Source organism: Oncorhynchus gorbuscha, linkage group LG16 (genome assembly GCF_021184085.1).
Source record: "Oncorhynchus gorbuscha isolate QuinsamMale2020 ecotype Even-year linkage group LG16, OgorEven_v1.0, whole genome shotgun sequence".
NCBI classification, from domain to species: domain Eukaryota; kingdom Metazoa; phylum Chordata; class Actinopteri; order Salmoniformes; family Salmonidae; genus Oncorhynchus; species Oncorhynchus gorbuscha.
The window spans coordinates 31115082-31128545 of record NC_060188.1 but is presented as its reverse complement, the minus strand read 5'-3'; the positions used below and the strand labels follow the sequence as shown (position 1 = coordinate 31128545).

At 38.8% G+C, this 13464-nt stretch overlaps 1 protein-coding gene across 1 annotated transcript in view; it reads left to right on the top strand.

The window, feature by feature from the left end:
* crhr1 (corticotropin releasing hormone receptor 1) overlaps window positions 1-13464 on the top strand; it is a 183688-nt gene that overhangs the window by 59589 nt on the left and 110635 nt on the right. The window contains exon 4 of the mRNA XM_046306321.1: window positions 5653-5772. Coding sequence (XP_046162277.1) covers window positions 5653-5772 — 120 coding nt within the window. The remainder of the gene's footprint in view (window positions 1-5652; window positions 5773-13464) is intronic.

Here is a 13464-nt window from a genome sequence, read left to right as displayed (position 1 = left end):
CTAACCCTAACTGTAAATCGCTCTGATAAGAGTGTATTGCTAAAATGGTTATTGCTGAGATAATCTATATACAACGAAAGCTAACCGAGTCGCCTCCCACTATTTATCCAATGTTCCGGGTTAACACGTAATGTCTGTCATAATAGAATGTCTGTTTGTCATAGAGAAACTGCCTGCGTCACTGCCTTGTTGGCCACATACCCCATACACAAAATAGTGGCTAGCAAGATGGAGATCACAAAGGTTATTTTTAATGTGTAGCTAATCAACCACCATCATTTAAACAACTGCAAAGGTTTTTCTTGTACATTTTGGATTGAAATTGTAATGTTCTGGCATGTTTGCCTCATGATTTGTTGGGAGATTTGTCTGTCTGAAGGGGAAACACCCCGGAAACAATCATTTTCCACCTTATCGAACTACCAAAAGAGTCCATCATGAATTGCAGACCCTAGTCACTGCTGTTGACAAGGGTCGGGTTTACAAGACTTTTAATCTAATTATCTTTGGGATTCTTGTAAAACCGCTTCTGTACTCAGTAGTGTGGATAATCAATAGGAGACCGGTCACGGCTTGTGACTTCTGTGATGTGGTGTATCAAAAAGGTCACTAATGTTGCCTGCCGCGTCAAAACGATCATGAGCTTTGACAGCTCCTTTAATAGATCTTCTAAACACACGCACATACACACACTCGTCCTCTTCCTTCCCAATTACAAGGTAAAAATGCCATCCACCCAATGCAAAGCAGATTAAGGCATTAACACAATCTGTTAGCATAGGTCTGCCACCCAAAGATGTGAGGAAACGGAGAGCACCAAGGCTTTGGACAATTACACACTTTATAGAGTGAATGCAATGTCTACATCCCCAACCACTTCAAGCCCTGAAGCAAATCAACTAGAAAGGCTCTGTTTCAGACGTGAATGAAAACGTACACTTTTCTCTGTCTACACAGATCCAGTTTCACCTCAATGCACTATAATCTCTTTAGCAGACATTTCAATTCCATTCAGCTGGGGTTACACATAGAGTTCTGTAGTAGATGGAACTGATTGCTTTTTCAAGTCATGTTTAACATCTTTTCAATATCCATTTGATTTGATTTATTAGGATCCTCATTAGCCGACGCCATTGGTGACAGCTTGTGTTACTGGGGTCCGACACATAACAAAAAAACACTTTACAGACACAAGACTTTACAATTTACATACAGTACCAGTCAAAGGTTTGGACACACCTACTCATTCCAGGGTTTCCTTTATTTGAACTATTTTCTACATTGTAGAATAATAGTGAAGACATCAAAACGATAAAATAACAGATATGGAATCATGTAGTAACCCAAAAAGTGTTTTATATTTGAGATTCTTCAAAGTAGCCACCCTTTGCCTTGATGACAGCTTTGCACACTCTTTGCATTCTCTCAACCAGCTTCACCTGGAATGCTTTTTCAACAGTCTTGAAGGAGTTCCCACATATGCTGAGCACTTGTTGGCTGCTTTTCCTTCACTCTGCGGCCCAACTCATCCCAAACAATATCAATTGAGTTGAGGTCGTGTGATTGTGGAGAACAGGTCATTTGACGGAGCACTCTATCACTCTCTTTCTTGGTCAAATAGCCCTTACACAGCTTGGAGGAGTGTTGGGTCATTGTCCCAATGAAAAACAAAAGATAGTCCCACCAAGCACAAACCAGATGGGATGGCGTATCGCTGCAGAATGCTGTGGTAGCCATGCTGATTAAGTGTTTCTTGAATTCAAAATAAATCAATCACTATCACACATCCTCGTCCATGCTTCACGGTGGGAAACGCACATGTGGAGATAATCCTTTCACCTTTTTGTGTCCCACAAAGACACAATGGTTGGAACCAAAAATCAAAATTTTGGGTTCTTCAGACCAAAGGACAGATTTCCACCGGTCTAATGTCCATTGCTTGTGACTCTTGCCACGAGCATGTCTCTTCTTCTTATTGGTTTCCTTTCGTAGTGGTTACTTTTCATCAATTTGACCATAAAGGCCTGATTCACGCAGTCTCAGCTGAACGGTTGATGTTGAGATGTGTCTGTTACTTGAACTCTGTGAAGCATTTATTTGGGCTGCACTTTCTGAGGCTGGTAACTTATCCTCTGTAGCGGTGCTCATGAGAACCAGTTTCATCACAACAATTGATGGTTTTTGTGACTGCAATGAAGAAATGTTCAAAGTTCTTGAAATTTTCTGCATTGACTAACCTTCATGTCTTACTTATAGTAATGATGGACTCTCATTTCTCTTTGCTTATTTGAGCTCTTCTTGTCATAATATGGACTTGGTATTTTTCAAATACGGCTATCTTACGTATACCACCCTTGTCACAACACAACTGATTTGCCCAAATGCATTAAGAAGGAAAGAAATTCCACAAAAGCACTTTTAACAAGGCGTACCTGCTATTTTAAATATATTCCAGGTGACTACCTAATGAAGCTGGTTGAGAGAATGCCAAGAGTGTGCAAACCTGTCATCAGGGGTAAGGGTGGCTACATTGAAGAATCTCAAATACAAAATATATTTTTATTTGTTTAACACTTTTTGGGTTATTACATGATTCCATGTATGTTATTTCATAGTTTTTACATCTTCACTATTATTCTACAGTGTAGAACATAGTAAAAATAAAGAAAAATCCTGGAATGAGTTGGTGTGTCCAAACTTTTGAATGGTACTGTACATTAAAAGAAATGAACATGTAGTTTGTGTGTGTGAGCATCAATCAGTTGCAGTTGAAGTCTGAAGTCTACATACACCTTAGCCAAATACATTTAAACTCAGTTTTTCACAATTCCTGACATTTAATCGTGACAAAAAAATCCCTGTCTTCGGTCAGTTAAGATCACCACTTTCTTTTAAGAATGTGAAATGTTATTTCAGCTTTTATTACTTTCATCACATTCCCAGTGGGTCAGAAGTTTACATACACTCAATTAGTATTTGGTAGCATTGCCTTTAAATTGTTGAATGTGCGTAAATCATTTCCGGTTGCCTTCCACAAGCTTACCACAATAAGTTGGGTGAATGTTGGCCCATTCCTCCTGACAGAGCTGGTGTAACTGAGTCAGGTTTGTAGGCCTCGTTGCTCGCACACGCTTTTTAAGTTCTGCCCACACATTTTCTATAGGATTGAGATCAGGTCTTTGTGATGGCCACTCCAAAACCTTGACTTTGTTATCCTTAAGCGATTTTGCCGCAACTTTGGAAGTATGCTTGGGGTCATTGTACATTTGGAAGACCCATTTGCGACCAAGAATTTAACTTCCTGAATGATGTCTTGAGATGTTACATCAATATATCCACATTATTTTCCTTTCTCATGAAGCCATCTATTTTGTGAAGTGCACCAGTCCCTCCTGCAGCAAATCACCCCCACAACATGATGCTGCAAGCATTCCCCTTTTCCCTCCAAACTTAATGATGGTCATTATGGCCAAACAGTTCTATTTTTGTTTCATCAGACCTGATCATGGTACCCTCTATTCTTTGATATTTTTACCAATGACCTTCCACTGGCATTAAACAAAGAATGTGAGTCCATGTATGCTGATGATTCAACCATATACTGTATGCATCAGCAACCACAGCTAATGTAGTCACTGAAATCCTTAACAAAGAGCTGCAGTCGGGAATGGGTGGCCAGTAATAAACTGGCCCTGAACCTCTCTAAAACTAAGAGCATTATATTTGGTACAAATCTAGACCTCAGCTGAATCTGGTAATGACAGGTGTGGCACTTGGTGTTATCTTGGATTGTAAACTGTCATGGTCAAAACATATAGATTCAATGTTTGTAAAGATTGGGAGAGTGATGTCTTTTTTTTACACCCCATTTCATAAAGCATAAAGTCCTGCATGCTCTAGTTTAATCTTATGTTGATTATTCACCAGTCATAGGGTTAAGTGCTGTAAAGAAAGACCTAGTTAAGCTGCAGCTGGCCCAGAATAGAGTCCAGATCCAGAACAAGTTCAAGTAAATGTACAGTATTATACAGAGCCTTGAGTTCATGGAACTCCCTTCCATCGTATATAGCACTAGTGAACAGCAAACCTGGTTTCCAGAAACAAATAAAGCAACACCTTATGACACAACGCCTCTCCCCCAAGTGACCTTCTTGTTGTGTGTATGTACTGACATAAATGTGTACAGATGAAGTCCGAAGTTTACATACACTTACGTTGGAGTCACTAAAGCTCATTTTTCAACCACTCCACAAATGTCTTGTTAACAAACTATAGTTTTGGCTTAAGTCACGTAATTTCTCAATTTGCAGTAAGTCAGATGTGCAGCCAGACTTATTAGCCACTCCTTTTGCCCCATCATGGCTCCTGAGTGGCACAGAGGTCTAAGTCGCTGCATTTCAGTGCTAGAGGTGTCACTACAGACCCGGGTTCAATTCCAGGCTGTATCACAACCGACCGTGATTAGGAGTCCCATAGGGCAGCGCATAATTGGCCCAGCATCGTCCGGGATAGGGTTTGGCCGATGTCGGCCGTCATTGGGGATAGTAATTTGTTCTTAACTTCTTGGTGACATGGGGCAATATTTTCACGTCTGGATGAAATTCATGCCCAAATTCAACTGCCTGCTACTCGTCCCCAGAAGATAAGATATGCATATTATTAGTAGATTTGGATAGAAAACAGGCTGAAGTTTCTAAATCTGTTTGAATCATGTCTGTGAGTATAACATAACTTATTTAGCAGGCGAAACCCAGAGGACAAGAGGACAAATCAGATTGTTTTTTCACCTGAGTGCAAACAGATTGTTGCTCAGACACAGTACAGTATATCATTAAATGTAGTAGGTTATTGTAATGTTTGTAATCATAACTGAACCCATCATTTTTCCACAGCCAATAACAAGCCCTATCTTGACTGCCATCGCATTGTATTACAAATACAGAGATGGGAAAAATCAACAAGGAAATTGGCTTCCCACTTTATGAGGTGGCACTATAACCATGTATTTAAATGATACTTACATAGTCAGATACAGGGTAGCTGTATTGTGAGTATACATTACAGCATGGCAACTGTAATCCTAGTTTGCACTTTGCACATTTCAAGTATTTGTAAACAAACTTTCATTTCTAGATTTCCATTTATAGATTGAGGGGTGGTCTAAAAGCAGTGACTTCCTACTGTTTAACACCGCTTCATATAAGAGGGATGGAAATGTCAACTGTAATGGGTTAACATGGTACAACTTTCCAAAACGTACAATTTTCTAACATTAGAAAAGTTACGGGTTATTATAATTGAATACAGCTGGACACGCCCTGAGGCTGCAGCTCAGTTGATGACTGGTGCCATGGTTACGACGTCTGTGACCATGCGTGTGTGTGGTCGATCCTGCTGTCGCCAGGTCCAGTTACCTGTAAACACTGCTAGGCAGGTCACAGTGGTCAGGTCCTGTTCCTTAATTTACCATCCACTTTCTGTTAGACAGCTGCGACAATGCGCTCTTTAACCTCTGTCCATCCACAATCACAGACACAAGTCCGCTGGTTGTAAATGCTGGCTTTTTTTCTCTTGTCCTCTCTCTTTCTTCCTTTTGTGATCCTCTTCTGTGTCTGTCTCTCTATCTCCCTCCATTCTTTCTCTGTCACTCAGGCCTGTTCTGTAACATGTCCATCGATCCCATCGGTACCTGCTGGCCCAAGAGCACCGCAGGGGAGTGGGTGTCACGGCCATGTCCAGAGATGTTCTATGGTGTCAAATACAACACCACCAGTGAGTAGAGCCCCATTGACAATGCTTATTTGTGCGTGTCTATCCAATATCCACAGTTGTATATCGATTTTCAGGGTTTAGCTATTGTTTATTTATGCAGGCCTGTCTTAAGACGCATACAGTACACAAACACACACGCACACGTATGCATGCAAATGCAAACATCTGTGTAAATCTTTGTACATCTGTGCATGTTAGAGTGTGTCGTGACGTGACTATCATTCATGTGATGATATGCTATTTATCGAAAAATTACCTATGTTTAATTATTACGTGATTAAATTAATAATGCAACAACTCACTCATTAATAACGTGGGGCACCTTTGGAAAAGTTTGTTTAATGAGTCACCGTTTCCTGAATTAACACAAGAATATATCAGAATATCTCGATATCATAACAGTCAATAAAGAATAATTTCCTCAAATCAGTCTCATTCTGAACATTTTTGACCTCGTAAATCTGCACAAACCCTAGCCTAAATGATGAATCAGCGATACACAAATTGGATTAATTATTTATTTACTAACTAACTAAATAATCACACAGAATTATATAAACACACACACAAAATAGATTATCGATTACTAACATCATGCAATGAAAAGTCTGGCTTTTTCCAACCAACAATGGATGTTTAAATTATGTCTTCAATATAGACAATCATTTGTGTGTTACCTATTGTCATCAATAACTGCTGAATTCCATAGCACCACATTCAAATAATATTACTAAAAATATTTATATTCATGAAATCACATGTGCAATATAGCAAAACACAGCTTAGCATTTTCAGATTTTCAAAATATGCTTTACAGCGAAAGCAATCCAAGCGTTTGTGTAAGTTTATCGATCACTATACGAAACATTATGAACACCTAGCATCTAAAAGTAGCTTGGTCACGAAAATCAGAAAAGCAATAAAATTAATCACTTACCTTTGGAGCTTTCAAAATAGAAGCCACTTCCTGATTTGATTTTACTCAGTTTTTGCCTGCAATATCAGTTATGTTATACTCACAGACAATATTTTGACAGTTTTGGAAACTTTAATGTTTTCTATCCTAATCTGTCAATTATATGCATATTCTAGCATTTGAGCCTGAGAAATAGGCCGTTTACAATGGGAATGTTATTTTTCCAAACATAAAAATAGTGCCCCCTAGCTGAAAGAGGTTAAGCACACTGAGTTTGTCTATTGTTGTGATCAGATCAAATTTTAAGTCAAATTGATGCAGAAATCCAGATAATTACGAAGGGTTCACATACTTTTTCTTGCCACTGTAGAGGCATGTGTCCTCCAATAATATATATATATATATATATATATATATTTGTAATAGATGACAATTACAACAATACTGAATGAACAATGCACACTTTTATTTATACCTTAATATAATACATCAATAAAATCAATTTAGCCTCAAATAAATAATGAAACATGTTCAATTTGGTTTAAATAATGCAAAAACAAAGTGTTCGAGAAGAAAGTAAAAGTGCAATATGTGCCGTGTAAAAAAGCTAACGTTTAAGTTCCTTGCTCAGAACATGAGAACATATGAAAGCTGGTGGTTCCTTCTAAAATGAGTCCTCAATATACCCAGTTAAGAAGTTTTAGGTTGTAGTTATTATAAGAATTATAGGACTATTTCTCTCTATTTCATTTGTATTTCCTTGATTTTACTCAGTTTTTGCCTGCAATATCAGTTATGTTATACTCACAGACAATATTTTGACAGTTTTGGAAACTTTAATGTTTTCTATCCTAATCTGTCAATTATATGCATATTCTAGCATTTGAGCCTGAGAAATAGGCCGTTTACAATGGGAATGTTATTTTTCCAAACATAAAAATAGTGCCCCCTAGCTGAAAGAGGTTAAGCACACTGAGTTTGTCTATTGTTGTGATCAGATCAAATTTTAAGTCAAATTGATGCAGAAATCCAGATAATTACGAAGGGTTCACATACTTTTTCTTGCCACTGTAGAGGCATGTGTCCTCCAATAATATATATATATATATATATATATATATATATATATATATATTTGTAATAGATGACAATTACAACAATACTGAATGAACAATGCACACTTTTATTTATACCTTAATATAATACATCAATAAAATCAATTTAGCCTCAAATAAATAATGAAACATGTTCAATTTGGTTTAAATAATGCAAAAACAAAGTGTTCGAGAAGAAAGTAAAAGTGCAATATGTGCCGTGTAAAAAAGCTAACGTTTAAGTTCCTTGCTCAGAACATGAGAACATATGAAAGCTGGTGGTTCCTTCTAAAATGAGTCCTCAATATACCCAGTTAAGAAGTTTTAGGTTGTAGTTATTATAAGAATTATAGGACTATTTCTCTCTATTTCATTTGTATTTCCTAGAACTTTGACTATTGGATATTCTTATAGGCACTTTAGTATTGCCAGCCTAATCTCAGGAGTTGATAGGCTTGATGTCATAAACAGCGCTGTGCATCGCAGCATTGTTAAGAGATGCTGTTTGAATGAATGCTTACGAGCCTGCTGCTGCCGTTCCATATTTTATCGAAACGGGTGGCAGCCCTAAGTCTAAATATTACTGTTACATTGCACAACCTTCAATGTTAGAATTATGTAAAATTCTGGCAAATTAATTACGGTCTTTGTTAGGAATAAAATGGCCTTTCAACAGTTCAAACGAGGAAGGCGGCCCAAACTGCTGCATATACCCTGCCTCTGCTTGAATTTCTTTTAACTACATATACTTGTGTATTGATTTTAAGAAAGGCGTTGATGTTTATGGTTAGGTACATTTGCACAACGATTGTGCTTTTTTTGCGAATGCGCTTTTGTTAAATCATCAAATTGAAGTTGGCTGTGATTCGATGATAAATTAACAGCCGTGTGTGTGTGTGTGTGTGTGTGTGTGTGTGTGTGTGTGTGTGTGTGTGTGTGTGTGTGTGTGTGTGTGTGTGTGTGTGTGTGTGTGTGTGTGTGTGTGTGTGTGTGTGTGTGTGTGTGTGTGTGTGTGTGTGTGTGTGTGTGTGTGTGTGTGTGTGTGTGTGTGCCAATATTTGTGTTGCTTCACAGTCCCCACTGTTCCACAAAGTGTTTTTTTATCTGTTTTTTAAATCTAATTTTACTGCTTGCGTCAGTTACTTGATGTGGAATTCAATGTAGTCATGGAGTTCAATGTAGTCATGGCTCTTTGTAGTACGGTGCGCCTCTCATAGTCTGTTCTGGACTTGGGGACTGTCTTGTGGGGTATGCATGGGTGTCTGAGCTATGTGCCAGTAGTTTAGACAGACCGCTCAGTGCATTCAACATGTCAATACCTCTCATAAATAAAAGTAGTCCTCCACTTTCAGCCAGGAGATTTTGACCTGCCTTGTTGATAATGTTGTAAAGAAGGCAGAGCATTGCATTATTATAGACAGACTTCTCCCCATCTTAGCTACTATTGTGTCAATATGTTTTGACCATGACAGTTTACAATCTAGGATTACTCCAGGCAGTTTAGTTATCTCAATTTACTCAATTTTCACATTTTTTATTACAAGATTTAGTTGAGGTTTAGTGAGTGTTTTGTTCCAAATACAATGCTTTTAGTTTTAGAAATATTTAGGGCTAACTTATTCCCTGCCACCCGCTCTGAAACTAACTGCAGCTCTTTGTTGAGTGTTGCAGTCATTTCAGTCGCTGTAGTAGCTGACGTGTATAGTGTTGAGTCATCCGCATACATAGACACTCTGGCTTTACTCAGTCAGTGGCATATCGTTAGTAAGAAATGTATAAAGCAAGGGGCTGAAACAGCTACCCTAGGGAATTCCTGATTCTAACTGGATTATATGTGATAGGATCCCATTAAAGAACACCCTCTGTGTCATGTTAGACAAGTAACTCTTTACCCATGTTATAGCAGGCGGTGTAAAGGCATGACACAAGTTTTTCCAGCAGCAGACTATGATCGATAATGTCAAAAGCTGCACTGAAGTCTAAACAAGACAGCCCCCACAATTATTTTATCATCAATTTCTCTTAGCCAATCATCCGTCATTTGTGTAAGTGCTCTGCTTGTTGAGTGTCCTTCCCTGGAAGGACTCTCAACAAGTTGGAATTCAACAAGCTGAAATTCAAGCTGGAAATCAACAAGCTGGAATTCTGTTGTCAATTTGTTTACTGTGAAATAGCATGGTATCTGGTCGAACACAATTTTTTCCAGACGTTTTCTAAGGGTTGGTAACAGGCTGATTGGTCAGCTATTTGAGCCAGTAAAGAGGGCTTTACTATTCATGGGTAGCGGAATGACTTTTGCTTTTCCTCAGTAATTTTCCATCCAGATTGTCAGACCCTGGTGGCTTGTCATTGTTGACAGACAACAATATTTCTTTCACCTCTTCCACACTGACTTTGCGGAATTCAAAAGTACAATTCCTGTCTTTCATAATTTGGTCCGATATACTTGGAAGTGCAGTGTCAGCGTTTGTTGCGGAGTTTGCTTATCTTGCCAATGAAAATGTCATTAGAGTAGTTTGCAATATCAGTGGGCTTTGGGATGAATGAGCCATCTGATTCAATGAATGAAGGAGCCGAGTTGGCTTTCCCCCAAAAATGTCATTTAAGGTGCCCCAAAGCTTTTTACTGTAATTTTAAAAATATAATTTATTTATATAATTTATTTTTTTGTTTATTTTTATTTAGTTTAGTCACATGATATTTTAATTTGCAGTATGTTTGCCAGTCAGTTGAGCTGCCAGACTTATTTTTCATACCTTTTGCCTCATCCCTCTCAACCATACAATTTATTAATTCCTCATCAATCCATGTTTTTACAGTCCTTTTCTTAATGGGTGCATGCTTGTTAGTAATTGGAATATGTAATTTCATAAATGCTTCAAGTACAGTGTCTGGTTGCTCCTCATTACACGTCACAGACCAGCAAATATTCTTTACATCATCAACATATGAATCACAACAAAACTTATCGTATGACTTCTTATACACTATATTTGACCCAGCCTTTGGAACTTTGGTTTTCCTAGATATGGCTATTATATTGTGATCACTACATCCCATGGATTTGGATACTGCTTTAAAGCAAATATCTGCAGCATTAATAAAGATGTGATCAATACATATTGAGGATTTAATTCCTGTGCTGTTTGTAACTACCCTGGTAGGTTGACTGACAACCTGATCCAGGTTGCAGGCACTGGTTACAGTTTTTTCCTGAGTGGGCAGCTTGATGATAGCCAGTCAATATTTAAATCACCCAGAAAATATACTTCTCTGTTGATATCACACACATTATCCAGATACTGACTGTTAGCACTTGGTGGTCTATAGTAGCTTCCCCAAGAATGGGCTTTAGGTGATGAACCTAAATTAAGTGAGTCTCAGAGAGAGTCAGAATATGAATGTCATCTGTTACAAGCAAGTTATTGACTTCATGGACCTTGTTTCTAAAGCAACATATGATAATATGGGCTATGGTTTAGCACTTTTCTGGGTTGTTTGATTGTTTTGAATGCTTTACTGGGAAGCTTATCAGAGGTAGACTTACTTATGCTGTTTACATTGGAGCTGATAGTGCAGGGTGAGCTGCATAAAGTGGTCTTCCTACTAGGGCACACCACCTCAGTGTTAACAGTGTAACTCTGGTTTATAGGCTCATGATTACTGCTCACAATATCTGAAGGATAAACGGATGTATTCGGTGAAATTAGGGGTACATAAATTAAATTACTTATATTGTGTTTGACAGTGCCCATAAGATCATGTGCATTTGATTCAGAATTATGACGACTCATTGTCACAATGGTAGGGATTAACTGAGCTGGTCTTGGATCATTTACCAGTCATTGTTTGAACGCAGCCTTGAAATGTGTGGACAGAGTCCACGAGCCAAGGTGATTTGGATGGACTCTGTCATTCCTGGTGAGTATCTTCTGTTTCCAGAAGGTGTCAAAGTTATCAATAAAAGTGACTCCAGCAGAGCTACAGTAGTCTTTCAGCACATGATCGTCCGCTCCATGCTGTCTGGTCTGTAGAGATTATCCTCAAACATTTGCCTAGCTGTGGGTCCTTTTGATCCTCACCAAGGAGAGGGCGGCATGACAAGTGTATATGAACACTTTTGCATTTTAGAGAGTAAAATAGAGGAAGACAGTTAAACAGTCAGAGAGAGAGAGGGACAGGGAGGGAGAGAGAAGGGAAAGAGAGTGAGAACACTGTTGTGGGCGATGAGAACTAGACCTAAGTCGGTGTTCCAATACACCCAAATTGTTTTCAATGGGTTTGAGGTCAGGGCTCTGTGCTGGCCAGTCAAGTTCTTCCATACCGATCTCTACAAACTATTTCTGTATGGACCTCACTTTGTGCACGGGGGCATTGTCATGCTGAAACAGGAAAGGGCCTTCCCCAAACTGTTTCCACAAAGTTGGGAGCACAGAATGGTCTAAAATGTATGTACCCCTAATTAAAATTAAGATTTCCCTTCACTTGAACGAAAGGGCCTAGCCCAAACCATTATTCCTCCTATACCAAATTTTACAGTTGGCACTATGCATTGGGGCAGGTAGCATCCTCCTGGCATCTGAAGCGTGAGTCAATACTCCAGAGAGCGAGTTTCCACTGCTCCAGAGTCCAATGGCGGCGAGCTTTAAACCACTCCAGCCAACGCTAGGCATTGCGCATGGTGATCTTAGGCGTCTGTGCGGCTGCTCGGCCATGGAAACCCATTTCATAAAGCTCCCGACTGACAGTTCTTGTAGTGAGTGTTGCAACCAAGGACAGATGATTTTTACACGCTACACGCTTCAGCACTCAGCAATCCCGTTCTGAGTGCTTGTGTAGCCTACCAGTCGTTAGGTCACCTAGAGGTTTCCACTTCACAATAATGGCACTTACAGTTGACCGGGGCAGCTCGAGCAGGGCAGAAATTTAACAAACAAACTTGTTGGAAAGGTGGCAACCTATGACGGTGCAACGTTGACAGTCACTGAGCTCTTCAGTAAGGCCATTCTACTATCAATGTTGCCTATGGAGATTGCATGGTGGTGTGATTGAATCCACTAATTTGAAGGGGTGTCCACATATGTTTGTATATATAGTGTATGTTTACTAAAGTAGTGCACATTTAAGTATTTCATAGCATGCAATGACTACATCAAGCTTGTGACTCTAACAAATTGTTGGACGCATTTGCTATTTGTTTAGGTTGCGTTTCAGTTGATTTTGTGCCCAATAGAAATGAATGGTAAATAATTGATTGTGTCATTTGGAGTCCCTTTTATTGTAAATAAGAATATAATATGTTTCTAAAAAATCAACATGAATGTGGATGCTTCCATGATGAGTGAGAAAGTTACAGACAAACAAATATCACCCCACCCCCCAAGACAATGCTAACCTCGCCTGTTATTGAAATGGTGAGAGGTTATCATGTCTTGGGGGTATGATAATTGGGTAACAATTTGCTTGACACCCAGATTCATAACACGGTTATGACATGGTCATAACCGTGTCATATGTCATAACAGCTGACATAACATTGTCATAACACTGTCATAACACATATATTTAGACCTGTTGTGACATATATTGCGTTATTTTATGGCTGGTTATGACACCTCTATAATTTTTGTTGAGCACAAAATATTCTGAAAAACAACCAGAGCAAAAAGCAAATGCAGCCAA